Source organism: Acinonyx jubatus, chromosome A1 (assembly GCF_027475565.1).
Source record: "Acinonyx jubatus isolate Ajub_Pintada_27869175 chromosome A1, VMU_Ajub_asm_v1.0, whole genome shotgun sequence".
In the NCBI taxonomy this organism is placed as follows: domain Eukaryota; kingdom Metazoa; phylum Chordata; class Mammalia; order Carnivora; family Felidae; genus Acinonyx; species Acinonyx jubatus.
This window is the reverse complement of record NC_069380.1, coordinates 101,442,501-101,467,050: the sequence shown is the minus strand read 5'-3', so window position 1 is coordinate 101,467,050 and position 24,550 is coordinate 101,442,501. Positions and strand designations below refer to the sequence as shown.

Genomic DNA, 24,550 nt, shown 5'->3' with positions numbered 1-24,550 from the left:
GTCTGTTAACCCAGTTGCTCCGCTAAGAACCACCTTAGATGTTTGGAGTAGAGCTAAGCATCCGTAGTTTTAATAAGGACTCAGGAGGATTTTTAGCCCCCACGGAGTTTGGGGAAACGTAAGAGTCTGAGAGGCCTGGGTTTGAAACCCATATGTGCCGTCTTCTAGGGGCGGGGGGTGCGTGTGTGTGTGCGCGTGTGTGTGTTTGAGCGAGACAAGAGATTCACAGATTTCTCTGTAGTTCAGCCAGGAACCCACATCTGGAAAGCTGCTCTATATTTTGTTCAAAAATGGAGCCCTGATTCTTAACGTTTAGAAATAGCCAGAGCCTCGAAGCCTGTGGATTTTGCTGTCAGTAATGCTCCGTTTGGACCGAGTGCTGCTCATTACCCTCCCAGTCCTGCCAGGTCCCTTGGCCGTGTCCCGTGGCCATTAGGCCAGAAGGGTGTGATGACCCCACTGCCATTCTGAGAACACCCCCTCTTCCAAAGCAAAGACCGCGAACGCTGGGGATGTAGCCCCCACCTTTTAGGCATCAGGGGCTACTTTGTGAAGCAAACAGAGCAAGAGGCTGTCAGCGCAAGTTGATTGAAACTGTACTGTGTGATGTGATTTCCGGCAGGTCGTGGGTGTCGGCAGCAGTGGCGGGGGTCGGGGTGGGGGGTGGGGGGCGGTAGGACTCGCCAGACTCCTCCTCTGCCACTTGTTGCCTCTCAACAGGACGCCGTCCCAGGAAGCCTGTGGTCGTAGTCACTGAAGGGAAACAGGGGGGCAGCTTCATCTCACCCCCCCCACCCCCACTTTCAGTGCACTAAACGTGGCACTAAAGGAATCGAATTTTCGCGGTATGTCCTTTGCAACAGAGTCTTCCGATTCTTTCTTTTCGGTCATTTCACGTGCCATAAACTTGAGACGTGCACCTTCTGCCTTCCAAACTGGGCCAAGAAATTTAGGACTGATTAAATCCTGTGTCACCTCCCGTGGGACTTTGGTTATTGCCGGGTGGTCTGGCTCTGTCTTTATCCAGACCTCGAAGAAGCCTTTTCTTGACCTACCCTCCCTTCTCCAAAGCAACTCTTAACCATCTGGATGTGTGTTAGTCTCATTGGGGCAAAATCCTGCAAAGGCCTCGGGCTGTGAGTGCCTTTAAAGGGACCTCTTGGTCAGTGGAGAGTCATCGGGAGCCTATCACCTGACATCCTAGCTGCTACCTACTTACCTTGGGTGCTGCTGTATGGTCCCACAGGATCGCTGGAAGAGAAGAAAGCGAAAGGTCTAGCTGCGATTTTGACTCTTTTCTCCTTAGTCGTGGGGGCTACGATCGGCCACGTAACCTCTCTGGGCCTCGGTTTCTCCTTGATAAAGACAGCAAGTTTTGAATAAGTGATCTCTAGGATTCCTTTGTGCTTGAAAATAACATGACTTTTTAAAAGTTTATTTTAAGACAGAGAGAGAGAACGCACACACGCATGTGCCGGTGCGAGTGGGGGAGGGGCAGAGGGAGAGAGAGAGAGAGAGAGAGAGAGAGAGAGAATCTCAAGCAGGCTCCACGCTGACAGTGCAGAGCCCGATGCGGGGCTCGAACTCACAAACGACAAGATCATGACCCAAGCTGAAGTCGGACACTTAACCGACTGAGCCATCCACACGCCCCAAAATAACATGATTTCTTTCGTCTGTTCATTTGTTTGAACATTCAGGACATGGTAGGATGAAATTGTACGAGTAAATTGTGCACCTTGTCCTTTAGATCTGACACCCCAACAAACTAGTGCAAGAGGAAAAGCCCCTTGAATTGAGGGCCGGGTGTGTGTGTTCACCCTCTTTGCCCCGGCGTCTTCTACATGGTGACCCTGGGTCCTTGTCACAAACCAGAGCCAGTCCCCTTGGGTTCCATCGCAGTGCTGCAGTTTACTGCCCCTGTGACCTCGGGACGTGACTTACTTCCTCTGTGCATTGGCCCCATCATTTGTAAAATGGGGAGAATATAGTACCCTCCTCACTGGGTGGTTAGAAAGCTTACTCTAAGACATTCCAACGAGTGCCCAATAGCTAGCCCTAAATGCACTTTTAAACGGACAAACAAAAGTACAATTCTCAATGCCGTAGAGTTTTGTTCTAGGCAGAGACAGGAATGCTTTTCATTAGCCTGCCAGCATGTTCCCTGTATTTTGGGATTCCAGCCTCCACGATGGGCAGACCCTCATACCAGTAGGTATTCCTACACTACTGACCATGTGTTAACACGGCCACGTGTGTCCTTTCCGACAGCCACATCAAGCTGGCAGGAGGCTTGACTGCAGGTCCTTCCAACAAAGGTGACCGTGAGGGGAGAGGGAAGCCGTGGTCAGGCAATGACCGCATTTAGGATCTGCAGCGAAGGTGCCCTCCTTCCTTGTCAGAAGCCACTTTTCTCTGGGGGTCACATAGAATGTACACAACAGGAAGAGATGGTGGGGAAAAGTACTTCACGTGGAAATGCCTTGTGAAAAATATTTATTGCCTCCTCCCCGGGCCCCAAATCTACCTTCGTAAATTTCTTTCTTTTATTTCCTTTCTATCATGACGGCGGTTGGAAGTGCGTTTTAAGTAGAAGTTAATTTTGAAGGATTGATCCTCTGTACCTCATGCATTCAGGGATCAGGCGATTCCTTTTTGCTTTCAATTGAATTGCTAATTTATAATAAGTCAGTGAAAATCTGCATCTGTATAATCTGTTCCAGAGGACACATGCTGCATCCGTATTGACCATACTTACCCCATGTATTGATGGCTGGTATTTACATTATTGCTGTTAAGGCCATGTTTTTATTAGCATGACTGGTTTTTTTTTGTGTGTGTTGGTTTTTTTTTTTTTAATTAGTGTTCTTTTGTTCTACTCTGTAGCGTATTTACCAGCACACGGTGACTTCTGTATATTTACCAAGCTTCTATTTCAAAATATGCCTTCACGTAAAACTAGACTGACCCAATTAACTGGAATTAAACAACAAACGCTGCAGGGCGTAGGACAGATTAAAACATGCACGACAACCGTGATTTGGAGTTTGGTCGTTCGAGTTGTAAAGAAACAAGTCAAAATGGGTTCCCGATCTTCTGGGGGAAATGTTGCCTCTTTACCGCGGTAGGAAGGCGACAGGATTGAATGTTCTTGCCATGTCTTTCCCCTGTGTGAGGAGCCAGGTCCAAGATCCTAATAGCCTGAAGCCCTGACACTTGAAAGTAAGCTGATGTGCTTATATTATGGGCAGAGCACGAGACACCAGAAAGCACAGTGGCACAGAAAATGCCCTGTCTCTGTCTCATCTGGCACCAAGAAAGTCCCTGTTAAAAGTCACGGGCCACTTGTTGAGGACCAGCGGTGCGTGTATGCACTGCCAGTAATGTTAGCTTCCAGTTAGTACCAGTTCCGAGTACCGGCGCCCCTTCCAGCCGCACGCTACCCAGGGGGCAGGTGACATAATCCATGCCTGTAAGAACCACAACAGGGAAACATCACTCCCAGCGCCACCCGAGTTTTGCACGGTGGGTCGTCACAAACCTGTAGCCAGGGATCTGCACGGCTGGCCGATAAGTGAGATTATTTTCTGTCTCCTTGAAATCAGTGTCTGGTGATCAGCCAGGCAGATTGAAAACCATGGCTTGAAGATTTACATTCAGCAACTAAAATTTACGTTCCCTGAAAGGCAAAGAAGGCTGTCATTTCATGCTTCCTAACCTTCATTGTCTGTTTCCCTTTGGTACACACAAGCAGCCCGGGACGCACCAGCATACGCGCCCATTATGGAGAGATGGCTTTCTGCTCTGTCAACTTTGTTTTATAAAAGCTCTGTTTTCTTTATTGCCTTTATCTATTACATCTGTAAAATTTATTTAAGCAATGACAAATCTCTCTTTGGGGCCCCAGAGTCTGGGAGAACAACCACTGGCAGCCCATTGGGAGGAGATTTGTTGGATATGACTGTTCATTACATTGCAAGGAGTGTAGTGGGAGAGGCCAACGGCCCGCATCTACCGCGGCTGGGCGGTTATGGTCTGTGTTCAGAGCGTCCCCATCAGGTGAGCGACACATGTACCTCCTCAGTTGCTTTTGTAATAGTTCAGTAAAAGCGGATGGCTTTTGAAATCTTAAGAGGAGGGTCCCCGGTTTCTTTCCCTTGTAAGAGTACTTATTTCACAAAAATTTCCAACCAAAAATAGAAGAGCCCTCGAAACCAAATCGTTTACGTTGACATCATTACCAGTTATTTGAAAAGTGGAAAGAATCAACGGAGACGGGCTCCTTCGCTCGGGAGGTATCGGAATCAGGTGACAAAGAATTGTCAGCATCGCAGTTCACTTCTGTGTTTTGATCTGTGTACCTAATAACAACACAGGGGCTCTTTTGCACTTTTATTCATTTCAATTTTTCGTTTGCCCTAGGAAACAAAAAAAGACATTTATGGGGCTTCTGGTTTTTGCCAGGCAATTTGAAAGACATGGTGCTTATTACATGGTCCCTTACAGAGGTTGGCACGGAAAAATCAGGCGTCCTGGATGTCACGTAAGTGCTGCGGTAGAAATAGCCGCAGGGGCACTCAGCCATTCTCAGGGCGGCCTGGAGTTCTGTGCACCAGGACTCAGACTGCGAAGGTGAAGGCAGGCCAGGCTCTCCCTGCAAAAGATAGGAGGTGAGCCTGAAGCCTGAAGCAACTTTCTGTGTGCTGGGGACATTGAAAGGCAGTTGGAGGCGTTGCGAGGCGGGGGAGGAGTGAGTGGTAACAGTGGGAAGGGAACCATCCCCTGACTGTGGACGGTGGTCTGGAGGAAGAGGGAGGGGACGGAGCCTGGAAGCAAGGTAGTCATGACTTGGTGAGCAGTGAATTAGGTGTGAGTGCTTAACCAGAAGGCATCCAGGATTGTGCGTTGTGACTCCTTGTGAAACAGCCAGCATCCTAAGTGAGAACTGTAGTGGGTTCTACAGTAGGTAGAACAGTGGGTAGTCTCTAGTGGGTTCTAGAATCGTCCCTCAGTTCTGTCCTTCGGATACCTTCTAAGCAGCTAAACGTAAATAGGGAAGGGTTTCCACGTTCCCTCCTTTCCCCGGGCCCCTAGTTTCTCTGACACGTCACATGGTGGGAGAGAAGAATAGTATTTCAACAAAGTAAGGTTACTAACTGTCGGTGTGCTGGTTAACAGCCGGCCCTGGAGTCGGGGCTGTGTGGGGGGGAACCCTGAATTGCAGTGTTTGCTGTTTTTTTGGTATATGTATTCTCCCCATGGTCCGTTCCAAGCTTCCAGTGTGAGGTCACTGGTTTATCCACAGCACAAGCCTCCGAAGACACCCGAGCATCACCTGCACGGACTCATTTACCTCATGGGGCCCCATCCACGCACATGCAGCGCCTTCATGAAATTGTGTTCTTTATAAACTTAGGTTTAAGTAACCTTACACCGTGCATTTAGGAGTATGGTATCAGAAGTCGGGCTGCCTGTGTTCACATCTCTGACTTTCCCCTCTGAGGCAAGCCTGGCAGTTAAGCCATGTTGGAGTTCATTTGCTCATCAGTAAAAGAGGAACAGTAAAAGGACCTGGCTCGTAGGGCACTGATGGCCTACAGATAGGAAAGCGCTCCGGCAGAATTCCTCGTATTTATTTCCTGTCTTTACTCCCTGGGGACAGTAACACAAATGTTAACCACCTGTTGTGTAAAACGTATTAGTTTTGAATTGCCTTCACTGAAGCTTCAGCGGGAACCCCACGTTCAACTATATCAAGATTCATTCAGTCTTGCGTTCAGCTTGTCCATAGGTTTAAGCATTTTATTTATTTTTACTTTTTTAAACTTTATTTATTTATTTTTTGGGGGAGGCGGGGGAAGCGTGAGCCGGGCAGGGGGCAGAGAGAGAGAGAGAGAGAGAGAGAGAGAGAGAGAATCCCAAGCAGGCTCTATAGCGTGGAGCCTCACGCGGGGCTCCATCCCACAACCCCTGGGATTCTGACCTGAGCCAGAACCAAGAGTAGGATGCTCAACCAGCTGAGCCACACAGGTGCCCCTGTAGTTGGTTTTTCTTTGCATTTTTTCCTAACTTACTTCTGGGCTGTAAGAAAGTAGGGCTCCTGGAGGAAGTTCTCCTGAACAGGAACGGGCCGCATGTTCAGTTTTGTCTTGAAGAGTCTGCAAACATTTTTTGGCCTTGGTAGCACCTGGGATTCATGAGTTTAATGTGCTTTGACGGTGCATTCTTAATGAGTGAGAAGGCTGTAGTTTTCTTTCATATTGAAGTTGAGTTGAACGATCGGCACCAGAAAATGGAATCCTTTGCAGCAGGAGACTTTATCAGTGTGCTCTCTTAACTACCGCCTTTTCGGAAAGCTTATCCAATCTAATATTAGATTCATATATCTTGGAGTTAGTATACTGTCAAACACACAAATGGGGCAGACTTTAACTGAAAAATGGCTTCCTCTTCACTCATTTGGAAAAGTATGTACTCGTTTATTTGTGCTAATTCAGGTACCAGGATGTACTAAATAAAATAGCATGATCAGTCTCTTGGCTAAATGTAGGACTGTGTGGCTGAAAATTTCTTTTTAAAAATTTTTTTTTAACATTTATTTATTTTTGGGAGAACAGAGTACGGGCGGTGGAGGGACAGAGAGAGAGGGAGACACAGAATCTGAAGGAGGCTCCAGGCTCCGAGCTGTCAGCACAGAGCCCAACGCGTGCGCAGCTCGAACTCACAGACCGCAACATCATGACCTGAGTCGAAGTCAGATGCTTAACCGACTCAGCCACCCGGGCAGCCGGGTGGCTGAAAACTTCTAAAGCAAAAGCTAAGTGGAAAAAGAAAAAAAAAAAAAGCCGTTTGGTTTTTGTGCTTCCCCGCCCCCATCCAAGAAATTTCGATTTCCAAAATGTCAACATGTGATTTCTCCTTCAAAGCGTTCAGTGGGTAGCCTGTTGTTCAGTGCTTTCAACAAGGGTTGTGGGGGAAGACCCTTGAAGTGTAGCTGACTCGTCTGGGCACCCGTTGCCCAGGATTGTTGAGAAACAGACTGGATGCTCTGGTGGCCAACTTCTGTCTGGCCCTTCCCCCTCCCTCTCTCCTGAGAGGCCTGTTTGGGTAGGAAGAGATAATGGTGTGCCTGGTTTTTCTTTCAAAGGGAAAGCCTTTGGGTCCAGTAATTCTGCAACCCCTTCAGAGGGCGGCTGCGTGCTTCAAACGAAGCCCGTGTGGGATTGTGTCCTCTCCCTGGCCAGGCCATGCAATCTGTTGCCGGCTGCTGACAGACCCAGCCCCCAGCTTCAGCTGAAAAAGATCTTCAGTTATTTCAGGCAGACGGTTATGGGTACAAATCAGATTTTTTGTCCAAAGTGTGTGTGTGTGTGTGTGTGTGTGTGTGTGTGTGTGTGTGTGTGTGTGTAATGCTTGGGGGAATTAGAAGGCAACCTGGAAAAGATGCTGAAATGTTCGGCCAGGTCTCCTTTCAGTGAAGAGAGGTGTAGAAAACATACCCTGATGATGAGCACCAATTAACTGTGCATTACTTTCTGGAAAAGACTTCAAGCTGGTTGCCCTGCAGGTCAGAGTCAATAAAGACTGAGTTACTAACAATAGCCTTTCTCTCTCACCGAAGCCTTGGACTTAACCCTAACTTCATCAGACCAGAGAAGAAGAGAATAATGCGAACAATAGGAGTCTTGGAGGTTGACTTGGGCCTAATGCTCAGAGGCCGTAAAAGCTGTCAGGAGCTTGATTGATTGGCTCTCACGCCTTAGTCCCCAGTGCAAAGCACTAATGTTCCAGCCTCTTCGGAGAGGGTTGATGTGCCACCTGGGGTCAGAACTTATCAGCCTGCGGGGCTAATGTTTCAGATGAGGCCAAAGTGCGGTCAATAATTTATACGGAAATTTGTGCTTAGAGTCGCAAGGAAGCAAGTTTTGACTCGAATTCCTGCCTGTTCGGAAGAGACGCCCAGGTCAACTTTGGCTCTCCCTGCTAACATTGCTGGTGTGTGTGCATCGGTAACATTTAAGACAAACTTGAACTGCAGAAGAGAATTAGAGCCATCATGGAACGTGTCTGTGGCAGTTACAAGGAGCCAAATGTCAGGAGTTTCAGAACCGCGAGGCGAAATGGGGAAAAGAAACACCAGCCGTTGTGAATGTATTGCAAAAACAAAAGGAAATCCCCTCTAGTAGGTAGTAACTAGGTCAGGTTAAATCGTAGTGACTTTGGAAACGGTTAAGCGTCCGTGGGGCGTGTTGGTTTACAGGCTCGGAGGCGGAGGAGGTTCACGGTCCTGAGAACACGGAGAGAAATGTTAGGTGATATCGAGGACGAGAAGACGCGTGAGTATCGGAGAGCAATTCGGTGTCAGCAAGAGGCCTGAAATACTTGATCCCGTCTGCGGAGAAATGTAGCCCAAAGTTAGCTTGGTGGCTGCACTGACTGTGTACGTGGGAGTGTGTGTGTGTGTGTGTGTGTGTGTGTGCGTGCGTGCGTGTGTGTGTACAGAACCTCTCTGCGTCTACGGAAGCACATGCATTGCCTACACACACTATACAGAAATGGACAGCAGAGCGGTGACACCCGAGCGAGGCTGGTCAATCAATAACCAGCTAAGTTTTGTTCTGCTCCAGCAAAATGATGCCTTGCTCCAGTAAGTGCTAACAAAGGCCCTTTTCCCTGGCTCTGCTTACGGAGAGCACTATTAGTCATGCTTCATTAGGCTTGTTTACAGAAAAGAGCTGGTCTCTAAGCACATTATTGAAATACTTGTAACTCTGCTGGGCTTTATTCTTCCCTGAAAGATAGGGACTTCGGAATGGGGGCGGGGTGCCTCTGACCATTGTTGAGAAATCTAGTCTGTTCCGATGGTAACTGGGAAAGATGAGTTTGCCTTTAACGCCTTCAGCATCCCAGGAGCCTGGCTGCTGGGGTTCTCCCCTCTGCTGTCACCATTTTGCCTTTGGTCGTGCAGACCAATGCCAGGCATCGAGTTCCAGTCGCCGTTTCTGAAAACCGGATGTGAGGTTTCCCTGTCCTACATCCAGAGGGGAGACTCGAGGGATTTAGAGCTGCATTTCTCTGTCGGCTGTACTATTGAGTGGTGGCACGACGAGAAGTCTGTCAGGAAGGAGAACTTCGTGTCGGTTGAAACCGGTGTAGAAATCACACAACTCCTTAACGTTGGAATTGGCGGCTCATGAGACTCTCCAGGATCGATGTGCCGTATGCGCAAGGGCCTGGTCACCAGGAGTCCAGGATAATCTTTGTGGACGCCCAGGTCCGAGGGTGTTTTGCCTGGAGGGATCCCAGTGGCCCTTGCTGCTGCCTGTATTTCTGAGTGCGGAATTCCTAGGATTTTGGCTTCTCCCTCTGCTCTCCTAGCTTGCGACCTGGGGCTCCAGGGGAGTTGGAAGATGAGGAAGCCAAAGTCCATTTGCGACGCGACTGTTTTGTGCCAGCGCCTGTGTTAAATGCTTTACAGAAATCACACCTTATTTGATACCCGTATGTATCCTCCCTGTGTTACAGATGAGGAAACTGAGGCACCGAGCGCTTTAGTTGAAGGTGAGGCAGCAGCTGCAGAGCGGGCTTGGGAGCCAGGTGCGTCTGCCTCCAGAGACCTCTTCTCAGGCGCTCGGGATGCTGCATGGGATTACCAATCACTCTTGTCTTCTGTCTTCCTCCCTAGTCCTCAAAATAAAATTGGCTGCAGACTGAGCTTGATTGGAGTTAATTCCTTCAGCTTTCCTTATTACATTCTGAACCTGAGCCATAATTATGTGGCCTCACTAGAGACTGTGTGAACCCCCTCCCACGCTGCCTTGGGGGCTTGGCCGCTTCCGGGTGAGACCAAGGAGGTCTACCCATGACACAGACCCCACTCACCCCACTGCCTTCAGTTGTGAGGGTGCTGAGTCTGGTTCCTCTGACATTTACACCCCTTGTTTCCTTTTTAGATTCGCAGAGTTGCTGACTTGAAGGTGACACACAAAATGTGCCCCTTTGTGTGCTGCAGACATGCACAGCCTTCCTGTTCTCTCTCTCTCTCTCTCTCTCTCTCTCTCTCTCATACCCGCGCGCCAGCACACACACACACACACACACACACACACACACACACACACAAGTTCCCTGGTTTTCAGCTGCTGTTGTAAATTGCTATTTTAAATTTCAGCAAGTGGAATAATAGCAGAGTGATCATCTCCAGTAAATGCTGTTGGTCTTTGTAAAGAATGGCTTGTTCAGAGGATTTATGATTTATGGGGGACACAGCTGGTGGCCAGCAGAGCTGTAGGAATGTGTGCTCTCCTGGGCCGGGGAGAGCTCCAGATGAAAAGGGCCCAGAGCTGGCACAAAAGCAAATAAGCGCTCTGACTTTCAATAAAGCGTCATAATTTATATGAAGCCTGGCTCTTCGGTCCCAGGGAGATGCACGCATCAGTAGCAGCTTTTTGATGTGAGCATAATTGTCGACTGGTTCCCACCGTCTCCTTGTAGCTCAAGGATTGGGGATGGTAAGAAATCACTTGAAAACGCAGTCCTATAGTCTATAGTTGTATACGCATATTTTGACAAGCAATTCACAAGCATTGAAACCAGGAACTCTGCTGATCACCCACCTAGACTGATCCACAGGAGGTTTGTGAGCTGAGGCTAGGATGCGGAGCCCTCCATGTTCCCTTTGCTGAGTCTCCTCTCCTTCCCCAAAGTATATGAGTTTTTCCATTCTTCTGTTTTATTTCCTTGGCATCTTGCTATTTTATTCATCTCGGCGATGATTTGGCCTCCCCGCCTGCCCCTCCCTCCCCTCCTCCTGCCCTTGGAGAGCAGTGAGACAGCAGAGAAACAGACTGGTTTCCCCACCAGGAAATGGGGAGGCGGAGATCCCTGTTAAGCGACCTTCCAAATTCTCATCACCTCACACCCTTCTCCCCACTTTCAGCCCTCGAGTGCTCTCTTTTAGGGGCACTGGTCCAGGGTGGGGCTTGTTGCCTGGAGGATTGTTAATTTTTTGCCTGGTCTTGCTGTTCTGTTCTCTTTACCTGTTTGTGAAGCTGACGTCAGGGCTTGTAGAGATCCTGGCCGCACAAGTTGTAAGCTGAAAAGATCCCGTGGTTAGTATTAAGTGCAGGAAACGAAAGGCCTGCCTTCTTTTCAGCTGCTTATCTTCTGTGGCAGGCAGGTCTCAAAGTGGGATTGTGTTGAGGCGGCGTCCTTTCCGTTGAGGTGGGGGGTTCTGGTTATGTGCTGTGGGCCTGGGCCCCTTGTACGTGGCTGCCTCCTAAAATGACACTCTTAAGGGAACACCATGTTAGGAGGTAATAATAGAATAAGGACCGTATCATTATCGTGGCTCATAGTAAGCCGACTTACTATGGGAAAGATACGTTTCCCAAATTTTGAATGCTTTTGTGTGAAGGAAGGAAGGGAAAAAAAAAAACTGATCTCCAGATGAGCTAATAATTCAAGCTTGTGAGACTGGATTGGGGGACATGAGTCAATTCCGTTACATTTGGCATTGAATCCTGGTCTTCCCGTGAAGAAAGGGAGGAGGGGAATGGGAAATCCTTGTGCTACTCCAAGTGGGGAAACTGTGCCTTAAAAAAGGAGAGGGTTTTGAAGAACTACAAACCATGTATCTAAACTCCGCAGCTCTCAGAAATACTAATGCTTGCCTGCAAAAGAACAGGAGAGAATTCAGGCCTGGAACTTTGCACCAGAAATCGGGTTCCGTAGCTTTCTCTCCATGCCCATCAGCCTCAAGGCATTACTTGCTGGGAAGTTTGATCCCAGACAAGAAATGAAATCTCCTTATGCAAGTGTATACCTACATACGTAGGCTCCGTCTGTGTGCGTGTTGGCTTTGTGCATTTCAGTTATACCAAATGTCTGTCTCGGAAGACTTTGTATTTTTTTTCTTTCCTGTCTCCCCGTCTTTCCCTCTGCCATCATCACCCGCACCCTCCCCTGCCCTGGCCACTTCATCGTTTATCTTTTTTTTTTTTTTTTAATTTTTTTAATGTTTATTTATTTTTGAGACAGAGAGAGACCGAGCATGAATGGGGGAGGGGCAGAGAGAGAGGGAGACACAGAATCTGAAACAGGCTCCAGGCTCCGAGCTGTCAGCACAGAGCCCGACTCGGGGCTTAAGCTCACGGACCGTGAGATCATGACCTGAGCCAAAGTCGGCCGCTTAACCGACTGAGCCACCCAGGCGCCCCTTCATCGTTTATCTTGTACTTGAGCATATCACTTCAGTTTACTGTGTGTTGGCTGAGCCTTAGGAGACCACAGCCTGAAGGCCATCGTCTTGGGATGCAGGGGTGGCTTTGGATGCAGCCCGACTGAGGGTCTGTGACCTGCCGCCCTGTGGAAGGAAGCTTAAGGGGCTCGTGTCCTCCCCTCCTTACCAACATGGTCACCTGAAACCTGTCCTCCTGCCTACCCTCAGGTGGGAGGACTTGTGGCACCTTAGCAGAAAGAGGAACTGCCTAAACATTAAGGGCTATGTATTGTGGTGTGAGTGGTTGTAGTGTGTGTGTGTGTGTGTGTGTGTGTGTGTGTGTTTATATTTATATATATGCATATATTTATACCTTTAAAAAGTAGCCTCAAGCCATCCAGGACAGTGTTTCTTTAGGCTGTGTATGCCTGTGTAACCCAAAATCAAGTGTTTTTTGTTCTCGTCATGTTTAAAGTTGCTTTGTAAAGATCTCCGTGTGATACATGTTATTTTTTCTCTTAGGCTCTTTGTTCCCCCCAAATGTCTATAATGACACTTAGGGCATCCTACAATGAGAAAACCTTGCTGAAACATATGTACCGATTATTAAAAGAAGTAAAACATCACTTTCTGCAGTTCACAGGAAGCTCTAATGATCTGTGTAGATTCGATATATATATATATATATATATATATATATATATATATATACACACACACACACACACACACATACACATGTGTGTGTATATATGTGTGTATATATGTGTGTGTATATATACACATATATGTGTATCTATATAGTATAGATACACATATATGTGTATCTATAGTATATATATAGTATAGATACACACATATGTGTATCTATACTATATATATATACACATATATATGTGTATCTATACTATATATATACATATATATACATATATATGTGTATATATATACTTTTTTTTTTTTTGAGTTTTATCTTGGGCTCTCAAAGTTTCCATTAATGCCAGAACTTGTGCCTAACATTCGGTGAGTGAAAATCCTGTCACCAGCCGTGCATGTAGGGATGTAGTGTGGGCTCCCGTGCAGATGTCTAGGACAGCCGTTCAGTGTTCCCGGAGGTGCCTTACAAAAGCCTTGTTTCTGCTCCCTCCTCTTACCCACAAGACTTTGGAACAGGCCATTGTGTTTTCCAGAAGTGGGAAAGGATAATGTTACTGGGGAGGCAAGAAAAGAAAAGCAGCAAGAGCCTCTTTTAGCTGACCAGTCAACTGGATATTGACCACCTGTCTTCATGGGAAAGAAATAGATGGCAGTGAATAAGTGAGAGTCTAGTTTTCCAAGAAGCTCAATGATTTTCCCAAATCAATACAGCTCATCAGGCCTCAGAACAAAGGCTGCGGGGGAGGTGACGGTGATGGAAAAACAGCTCTGTGTTCTTTTGTGTATTAACCCATAAGGCCCATGGGGAAACAGGGTTTCTTTAGCCATTTCCCCCCCTCTTCCCCCTTTAGGGCTTATTCAGTGTATTTAGGGGGGAAATCCTTTCAGGATTTTTTTTTTAAAGATTTCCATAGATGGCATCCCAGTGATCAAATGTACTTTTGAAAGAGATGAGGTCTGTTAAGGAAGAATACCATCTTTCAAAACATAGATGAGAACAGCATTTTGCCATCGCTTTTTGCTTTTTGATGTTGGATTAGCACATTTATTTGGATGTTTGTTCTTGTTATTTGCGGATAGGGCTTGGATGAACCAAAAAGGAATGGTCTCCCTGTTCAGATTAACCTCTGGCAAAGAAAGAATCACTACTATCCTCCCATAAATGAACCTTGTTCCCAGTGCCCTGGAAATAACACCAGACCCTAAAAGGACTGCTGAATTGTCATCTGAGAGGTTATAATTAACGCAGATAGAGGGGTGCCAACATGTTCCAGCGGCCGACAGAGAACGTCTATCCAAACCAGCAATTTTTAGCCCCGCATTCCTTTAATCTTTAAGCGCACTGTGCTTTCCTAAAGTAGTGCATTAACACCAGAGCTGTGTGCGTCTGGGGTTTATGACTGGGGTGGCGACACACTAGGGCATAAAGTGTTTCATTACACTTCCCTTTGTTAGTGCTGCCCTATCTCCCAAGCCCCGTTGCCGTTCGCTATTTGTTCAGATAAAGCCCAATGTTCAGGGTGACTAATCACAGCACTGTGTTCCAGATGGTTTGATTACAGGATGTGGTTAAAGTGACTCTTCAAACATGCAGCTCAGCAGTAGGGCTCTTTCTGGTCACGTGACCATACTTTTCTTGTCCTAGTGCCCCAGAGATACTTAGCATAGGGAATAGGAAAGTCCCTCTGTGTTTTGGCCGTCAGGTATTTCATCGGCAACCTCAGTTGTAAATTAAATATTTCCCCCAATAATTAGAAACTCAGCTGTGTCCTTTGGAGAGAGAGGTTTCTGAAGATGAGATGCTCTGAAGCCAGAAACAGGAACACGACTCAGCTTTTTAAAAAGTACCAGGATTGGATAGAGCAAAACCGCAGCAATAAACTTCTGGAGGGGGAGGGCGTTTGGGTACAAAGGAAAGGTGATAAATCCTACCTTGTACAATAGTCATGTATTAAAATAGGAGGTAATAGGATACTCGAAATGTCTGAACTTTATCCTGTGCGCAGAAACCAGCTTACTGTGGCCCCTTTTTTATTGTCACTGATGTGTCTACTGGAAAAAAATATAGGAAAGGAAAGAAATGTGTAAACTTCAAAAAAAAAAAAAAAAGGATTGCAGCATAAATGGGTTACATTTCGGTGTTATTAGAGTGAGGTTTCTGTTTTCTGCATGAGTGCACACGAAGTCCATCCCGATGTGGTAGTCTGAATACGAGTTCCAGAAAAAAAAAAAAACAAACGATGTCTGATTCCAAATTCGGCGTTTGCAACGCTTGCCAGAGACTTCTGTCCCAGGGATGAGGCACTTTAAAGACTCTGAAACGGTCTTTAAACTGTAATACAAACAGAGTGATGCTGATCCACTGGGAAATCAGGCATTTGCCCAGTTCTTGAGGAAACATCTTCACAAATAACCAGCAACAGTAATTCATAAACCATATTTATAACATCTTTGGAGTACAGTCTCTCCACAGAGAATTTCTTTCGTCTCTAAGCTAGTGGGAGATGATGCTTATTGAAAAAGTATGGTAATAGTCAAAAGAAGGATTCAAATCTGGATTCCCTTCTGTCACCATGCCACAGCCACCAGGGGTTGTGCAAACTCTCTCTCTGTGCCGGGCACGGCGCTCACAGGTGCAGCAGGTGCGGACCCCACCCCCGTGTTCAGAGAGTGTAGTCTGGCCGGAAGAGAGGCGTCCCATGTATCTGAGGACTGGAGTGTGAAGGGGGCTGTGTGTGAGGGCAAGACAGAGAGGCTCAACAGTGTTCAAACGTGGGAGGAAATGATTCGCTGCTTCCTTAATAGACTGAGTGTGGTATTCTTTGGGTGGGCTCTCCTTGTCATTCAGGGTCCCAGGTGAAGGAGGCTCTGTGATTCTCAGCGGGCCTTCAAGGTCACTGCAGTCTCCATCCCAGCCAGACAGAAAGAGGAAGAAAGTAGAAGAACACGAACAGGAGATTACTGCGAGCCAGGCCTGTAAGTGGCACGGGGCAGTTCAGTCGCTTAGCTGTTATAGACCTGAGTGTGCCACAGACCCACGTCTGACTGGGCCGGAAGCTGAGACGTGTCCAGCTCTGGGCCCAGACGGAAGCATGGATTCTGGTGAGTGTCCCTTGGCCAGAGGACCGGGCACGGAGTGCCGTGGGGACCCAGGAGGGAGTGGCCGTGTTTCGGTGGTGCGCACCGTCGGTGTGTGACTGGAGAGCATCCACAGAAGAGATGACATTTGCCCTGTGTCTCTCTTTGGTGCTAACTCATTAGGAATGTTAGCTTTCCTTGGAGGTTTGGACTAGAACAACTTCGGGGGACTAAAATTGTGACCTAAGTAGTGGGTGAAGAAACCCTTTTGGCTGGAGAGGGGAAAAAAAACGTGTGAGCTGGAGGTGAGAATGTTACTGTGGTCATTGTGTTTGCCTGGGTGAGAGAGAGGCTGACAGGTGGAGGATGGGTAGACTGTCCCTGCAGGGACACCTCCGGGACCAAGCTATTCAAAGACAGAGTTAAGTTCAGAACCAGGAACACCTTTTGAACAAGATGGATGGAAAATAATAGGGCCGTCCTGGGTGCTGGTAAGCCCTTGTCACTGCTAAAAGACGGGAGGGGACACACACACACACACACATAATAGGACCGTCCTGGGTGCTGGTAAGCCCTTGTCACTGCTAAAAGACGGGAGGGGACACACACACACACACGTAAGCACTTAGGGCATTGCACCCATCGACTTCCTAATATCATAGCTATTGAGCCCTTGGGGCTTTGGCACACTGTAGTCCTCTCAGACGTTAGAGGCTTGTGACCTTGTGACCTTGAGGTTTCTCCTTCTCTTGTCAACTTGCCTTGTGACTCATTCAGATTCCCATTGTAAGTCGTGTTTGGTTGCCTCAGTTTCACGTACCCGTCCCTGCAACCGTCAGACGACGCTAAGGTTAGGATTACTGGCTCAGGAGCCTTATCTCCTAGGACTACCCTTTGAGCGGGGACTGTGGGCAGGGCAGGCCCTAGGAAGATCTCTTCCAGGGTCTAGTTTAATATCATGGATCAAGAGGCCTGTAGGTGTAGGTTCTGTAGGTGTAGGTGATACGTAAACTATACTTCCCTTTCTGGATTACAGGGTATGCCTGTGTTGGTTGTTACAAGTTTGCAGGCTCTTGAAGAATAGAGTTTGGATGGAGGTCCGGCCAGAACTGTGGCTGATTCCATAGCACCAAATAAGTACCTAGTGTATACCCTAAGGATGCACTGTAAATGCTTAATGGGCCTGACCGTCTCTCTGGGAGCACTTAACTGCTAAGTATTGACAAGAGCAAATAATAGGACACTGTGACTGTGGAATCCTGATGAGATAACAGGGCTCTTTTGGCTTGTAGAGGCAACAGGCTTAGGTTTTACAACACAGACCGTGTTCTTCACTGCCCTATAGGTAATACATGTTTTATGGGGTAGGGCAGTAGCTTAAATCCTGTATCATCAGTGTGTAGGACAGAGACAATATAAATAAGAAAGCCCTGTGTGGTCAGTGAGCACATTCAAACCACCCATTGATGTCTTCAGCTCTATTCTTACTTAATTGGTAATAATCTTCAGATATTTTCCAAATATAAAACGTTACAGGGCAGGCATTGTTTAGCATTTTGAGAACGACCGTGCCCAGTCAGTGGGGAAAGGGGGATGGTAAACCTGGTGGGACACTGGAGAATATAAGGACGAAAAAGGCTTGTGTAGAGTGTCCCCAGCACGTGGTTCATGGGTTAGACGTTTGGAAGAACAGAGGTGCGTTAAATGAAATATTAAATCTTTGTGGAATAAATGTATACTTATTTCCAATTAATGTAAGGTAAATGAGAACCACAACTCTGCCCAGACTGATGAAAATTCAAAGTGGAACTTTGAAAGGCTTCATTTTCACTTCGGTTATTTAAAAAGTAGAGTCCGCTTTATATGCCCGTGGGTTACAAAGCGCTCAAGATGTCGAGACTTGAGCAAGACCATCAACCATCAACCATCCGCAGGTTTTGGAGCCCAAACACCACCTTTCTACTTGGCCCCTCACAATAGGATGTTGTATAAACACACGCTCGCTTACAAAGAAACAATACACTTTGTAGTTTATGCGAGAAGCATTCCTTCAGCCTCCTTGCCAGTTTGGCTGTGTAAACATGTGCGTGTGTACCCTTGCACGTGAATGCTAGGCTGATCGAAGTATACCGTGTGGCGGAAAGAAAAACAGACACCAGCACACGCAGTCAATTAGCCCCGCTTGACGGAGACTCTTCAGAATCTCCCCGGGAGTTGGAGCATTTCTTCTGAGCGTTTCACAGACCCAGGGCTTCTAGAAAAACCAGGCTGGCTGATTGAGGTCCTTTTGAAGTTGGGGATGGACTTGACTGGCGGCGTTTTCTTTCCCAGCGAGTGCTGATAGCGAACGAACCACGCTGCTGGCAGTGTCGCTGTTGCCGCCACGCGAGATGTGCCGGGGCGGCTACTAGAAACAGCATCTGGCGGCGGGAACGGTTTTCACAGTGCGCCGGCCGCAGCGTGAGCCCAGCCTTTGTGACAGCTCCCAGCGGCCGCCCCACGTCGCCAGGGACTGCTTCCCCGGGTCCTGTCTGGGGACCACCGATTCTGTCCCGGGGGCCGCGAGCGGCCGCGCGTGGGGCGCGGCCGGTAGCCCTGTCGGGGCCGCGCACGCGCCAAGGGTCGCCCCCACCCCCACCCGCCTTAGTCCCGTGGCGGCGGGCGGCCCCCTGGCCGCCGCCGGCCCCGCGGCCGCTGCCCTCGGCCGAGCCCCTTTATCCCCGGCCGCCGCCTCGAGGCTCCGGGCGGCCGCCCTCGGCCCAGCCAATCAGACGCGAGCGTTCCCTGCAGGCGCCGGCCAATCCACGGCCCGCGTTTGCTGGAAACGCGAAACCCTTGGGGGAAAAGCAATAACAAAAGCCTTTCACTGCAGACAAATGTTAAGTGTCTGTGCAGACTTTTCCTGTTTTTAATTTTATTACGGCAAGAATGGAGGGTTTGTTGTTTCTTTCATGTTTCCTTTCAAGCAATTTTAATTATACATTTGTGCTACATCAGGGACTCTGGAACGCAGTGCTTCAGCCTATTGCGTCGCAAGCTAAAATGCAGCAACCTTCTGGCAATACAGATATATTCCTGCACTGTAAATATAGCTGACATGCTAAAGAATTTTAAGCAGCTGCAAAGGTCTTTGACACCACACACAGTGCCCCAGAGAGCACATGATGAGAAAACCAGCTCCGTCTTCCCCTTCGCCTTCCCTCCCACCCCCTCCCTTTTCCTGGAGGGATGTGCTCATAAAGAATCCTTTCCTCCAATTGTTCTGTCTTGTGCAAATTTTGACCAAATGCCTAATTACCATTGATTCTCATCTCAATATGAATTTTTATATTCAGTGGTTTAAAAGAAAAATTTCCTGAGGGAATTAGAATGGAATCAACCGAGGTTTGAGGAAATGCTTGCTTTGCTTCATTCTCGTCCCCCTCCCACCCCCGACTATTGCTACAGTGAGTAAGTAAATTCAGCTGTCACCTAATGGCAACATAGACCATATGGGAAACAATTTTTAAATCTCTTTTAGAGACTTTTGAAAGAAATCCTTCCTTCCCCACTGCTCGGGTCCCAGCCATTCAGATATTTTTACCTGCTGCTAAAACATTTCCCACGGAAATTAGTCTTACCTCGTGAGGTGTCTCTTACCATAAAGGAGTGCAATACAGGGTTTCTACAAAATTCAAAATGGCAGTGAGCAAGTGAGCAAACCAGCTAGAAGTAGACTTTGAGTGATGTCCCTAGGTGTTTGCAAAATAGAATGGAGGGTAGGTAGGTACAGAAAAGACAACAAAGGCTCACTTAAGTATTGCGTTGCTTGACCCTGGTATTTTATGCGTGTCTCAAAAACCCAGGTCCTTTTAATACATGCTGTAAAGGGGTGATTAAAAAAATATATGGCACTTGTCCTCTAGAGAAATCAAGAGGATGTTCTATTTTATTTTCCTGTGACATTTAGTATACTAAGTGCACTTAAGTTTAGTAATTCACAGATGCAGTGCTAAATTAAATTGTCTGTCTGCAGAGCAGTTGGGAAAAGCAGAATAGCTTGCAGGAAGCAAGTGTGTTGGTTTTGAGATTTTTTTCTTCTAATCCTCTGTGGCAAATGCTTACTAAAGTTGATTCTAAAGATAACCCCAAGAGCAAACCTATTGTGCACATTTATTTTCTTAAGAGGGCTGTTTTAGGAGTCCTTAATATGAAACAAGACCACACAGTGAAACAGATACCATACCCTGGCTGATTCTTGTCTCACAAAGCCAGAGAGGGGAGGATTAGGAAAGAGAAATCATAGCTGATTGTCCGCTATCTGGACTCTCAGCCCCTGCCCTCCCCTTCTCCTGTTTTTGTGCACCCACATAATCTTTTCCTAAATAAAAATCACCATTATTTTATTTTGTTGAATGGGAAACAAAGCCGATTCCTTTCAGTCCCCTTCTGGTTTAAGCACTGGTAACTGGCGCTTAGTTTTTGTTGGCTGCTTGCCAAACGAAAGCAATTATGTGTAATAATAGAAAAATTAAGAGGTGAGTGTTGCTGTTTTACAGCAGGACATGGCAAAAACCATTTCCTTCTGTCAGCAGTATCTTGATTACACTCTCACACGCAGTCTTACCCTTTTGTACCGCATGCACACAGGCATGATCTCTCTCTCTCTCTCTCTCTCTCGCACACACGCACGCACGCACACACACAATTTCCTGTGGGTTTTCACTTGAGGTCACTGAAACCAGAAAGAGGAAGAATGCAAACCACAGTTTTTGAAAGCGAATGAGAACAGAATTTTGCTGGAAAAATAACAACAACAACAACAGTAATACTAATAATAAACTGGAAACAGAGTAATCCGTGCTAACAGTGGTCCTCCTTTACTCCCCATTCCTGCAGGTGTTCTAGTGGTCAATGTCACGTGGAGGAACAAAACTTACGTAGGGACCCTCCTGGACTGCACCAAGCACGACTGGGCCCCTCCCAGGTACGTACGGACGGGGCCTTTTATTTCAGGCTCTGTTTGCTCTCCTCCTTCCTCCGCTGCCCCTCTCCTTCCGCCATCCTCTCTTTGCACAGAAACCATAGAGGTAGATTAACAATGCATAAAAGTCTGCCCGTAATTGAAACCAGGCGAAAGAGAAAGGAGCCGGTGAGGATTGCACGCAGTGAAATGCACTCCCTGCCCCTTCGCCCCCTCTCCTTTGTTTTCTTCTTTTCTCAAAATGGGAATTTGAACTGGATTTGAAGCTAGCTACCTGAGCCGTTTTCCTTTGGTGTTCCGAAGAAGAACATAGGCCGTTCGTTGCCGAAAGTTCTTTGGCAGGGAGTAAAACCGTCAGCGCAAGAACAGGGTGTCTTTTCCTTCTCTGGGCCCAGCCCTCGCGCCCCTGGGGTGTTGGCCGCTCTTGCCGGCTTTGTGTGCCTCTCGCGCGCGCGCGGTCGCCCGGCTCTCTGGGGGATGCTCCTCTTGACGTCTGTCGCTTGTTTCCCTAGGTTCTGCGAGTCACCGACCAGCGACCTGGAGATGAGAGGGGGCCGGGGCCGAGGGAAGAGAGCGAGGTCTGCCGCGGCGGCTCCGGGCTCAGAGGCCGGCTTCACGGAGTCCAGAGGGCTGCAGAACAAGAACAGAGGGGGGGCCAATGGGAAAGGGAGGCGGGGCAGCCTCAACGCCAGCGGGCGAAGGACACCCCCAAATTGTGCTGCTGAGGACATCAAAGCCAGCCCCTCCTCCGCCAACAAGAGGAAAAACAAGCCCCCGGTGGAGCTGGACCTGAATTCCAGCTCCGAGGACAACAAGCCGGGGAAGCGCGTCCGCACCAACTCCAGAAGTACTCCGACCACCCCTCAAGGGAAACCAGAGGCGACTTTTTTGGACCAGGGCTGCTCCTCGCCAGTGTTGATCGACTGCCCCCACCCAAACTGCAACAAAAAGTACAAGCACATTAACGGCCTGAGGTACCACCAGGCCCACGCGCACCTAGACCCGGAGAACAAGCTGGAGTTCGAGCCCGACAGCGAGGACAAGATCTCGGACTGCGAGGAGGCGCTGAGTCACGTGGCGCTCGAAGGCAGCGAGCCCAGCGCCAGTCTGGCGGCCTACGACCAGGTGAAGGCGCCGGTGTCGCCCGGCCCCGGGCACCCCCCTGGCACCCCCAAGGGGAGGAGAGAGCTGATGAGCAACGGTCCGGGCCCTGTCGTCGGGTCGAAAGCGGGGAAGAGTTCTGGCAAGAAGAAGGGCCTTCACGGCGAGCTGAGCAACCTCCCGGTCATCTCCAACATGACGGCCACCCTAGACGCTTGCTCCGCGGCAGATGGCAGCTTGGCTTCCGAGATGCCCAAACTGGAAGCAGAAGGGCTCATCGACAAGAAGAACGCGGGAGAGAAAGAAAAGGGCAAGAAAGCCAACAACTGCAAAATGGACAAGAACCTCTCCAAACTGAAAACCGCGCGGCCCATCGCCCCCGCCCCGGCCCCCACCCCGCCGCAGCTCATCGCCATACCCACCGCGGCCTTCACGAGCACCACCACGGGCACCATCCCCGGACTGCCCTCCCTCACGACCACCGTGGTGCAGGCCACACCAAAGAGTCCTCCGTTGAAACCCATCCAGCCAAAGCCCACCATCATGGGGGAGCCCATCACCGTGAACCCAGCTCTCGTGTCCCTCAAAGACAAAAAGAAGAAGGAGAAGCGGAAGCTTAAGGACAAAGAAGGGAAGGAGTCGGGGAGCCCGAAAATGGATGCCAAGCTGGGCAAACTTGAGGACGCCAAGGGGGCCGGCAAAGACTTATCGGGGCATTTTTTAAAGGACCATCTCAACAAGAGTGAAGGGCTGGCCAACGGACTCTCAGAGTCTCAGGAGAGCCGGATGGCCAGCATCAAAGCCGAGGCCGACAAGGTTTACACTTTCACGGACAACGCGCCCAGCCCTTCCATAGGCAGCGCCTCGAGGATGGAGTGCAACCCGCTGGTGAACGGGCAGGCGCCCATGGCCCCGCTGCACGTGCTGACGCAGAACGGGGCCGAGACCGCGGCCAAGACCAGCAGCCCCGCCTATTCGGACATCTCGGACGCCGCCGACGACGGTGGGTCCGACAGCCGGTCGGAGGGCGTGAGGTCCAAGGCCGGTTCCCCGTCGGACATCATTTCCAGTAAGGAGGGCGTCGTCAAAGGGCATCCTGCAGCTACAGCGCAGTCCTCTCAGCTGAAAGAGTCCCATTCTCCCTATTACCATGGCTACGATCCTTACTATTCTCCAAGTTACATGCACCCTGGGCAGGTGGGAGCCCCTGCGGCCGGGAACGGCGGGAGCACGCAGGCGATGAAGATCAAGAAGGAGTCCGAGGAGGAGGCCGAAAGGAAAGACAAGGCAGAGCAGCTGGATGCCAAGAAAGCGGACCACAACCCGGCACCCTTACAGCCTCAGCACCAGTCGGTGATCACGCAGAGACACCCAGCGCTGGCGCAGTCGCTTTACTACGGCCAGTACGCCTACGGGCTCTATATGGACCAGAAGTCCCTGATGGCCACCAGCCCTGCCTACAGACAGCAGTATGAGAAGTACTATGAGGACCAGAGGCTGGCAGAGCAGAAAATGGCCCAAGCTGGCCGAGGAGAGTGCGACAGGAAAAGCGAGCTCCCCTTGAAGGAGCTGGGCAAGGAGGACAGTAAACAGAAAAGCCTGCCGTCTGCCACAATCTCAAAAGCTCCCTCTACCCCAGAGCCTAACAAAACCCATTCTAAACTAGGGCCGCCAGTGCCTAATAAAACTGAGGACACAGGTAAATCACAGCTTCTCCCCGGCCACCAGCAGCAGCTTCAGGCCGACAGCTTCAAAGCTAAGCAGATGGAAAACCACCAGCTTATTAAGGAGGCTGTAGAAATGAAATCTGTCATGGACTCTATGAAGCAGACAGGTGTAGACCCAGCCTCGAGATTTAAACAAGTAAGATTGTGGAGCGTGGCCCCCCACAGGGAGAGAGCGAGTCTGACCCTTGGACATGTCTGGGCTTGATCTGGTTAGCCTTCTTCCCAGGAAATAAGCCAAGGGTTCCTTAGGGTTGGTCCCTTCCTCTCCTGAAACGTATTCACAAAGATCCTCTCACGAGCCACTATGTACCTCTCCAGTGTGCCTAACTCACCCTTGCCTTGGCTTGTGTATGTAGTCAAAGGAACTTCGCACCTGTGCGCCGCAGACCCGTGTTCCGTGCTGGTCACTCGCTGTGAACCTGACGAGGTCCCTTACTTTCTTACTGAGCCCAGACTGAGGGAATCCTTCCACCTGGCCGCTGAGATCCTGAGTCTGATCTCTACCGCGTGTGTTCTTTCTCGTGTCCAAATTTCTCCCGGCAGCCTCGAGGAGCATAAGACCGGGGCCTTAAACCCACATTCCCCACTGGGCTCTGTCCTACCACTTGGGGCCCAGATGTCTTTCACATGGTGTCTGCGATGCCTAGGGGTTAAGAGCCCCAAAGCGGGGCTCCGTGCCGATCGCCTGTGAGGAGAACAGGGGGGTCTGGGTGCGTGGGCCTCCCGCAGCCATCCCGGAAGCCCCTGCTTGGCCAGCCTGAGGCTCCCTGTGCAGACACCTGAAAATCAGCCACCGCGAAATCA

At 49.1% G+C, this 24,550-nt stretch overlaps 1 protein-coding gene across 6 annotated transcripts in view; it reads left to right on the top strand.

The window, feature by feature from the left end:
• ZNF608 (zinc finger protein 608) overlaps window positions 1-24,550 on the top strand; it is a 118,339-nt gene that overhangs the window by 83,844 nt on the left and 9,945 nt on the right. For all 6 annotated transcript variants that reach the window (XM_053220366.1, XM_053220365.1, XM_027076801.2 and 3 more), the window contains 2 exons: window positions 20,834-20,921; window positions 21,431-23,882. In XM_053220366.1, coding sequence (XP_053076341.1) covers window positions 20,834-20,921; window positions 21,431-23,882 — 2,540 coding nt within the window. The remainder of the gene's footprint in view (window positions 1-20,833; window positions 20,922-21,430; window positions 23,883-24,550) is intronic.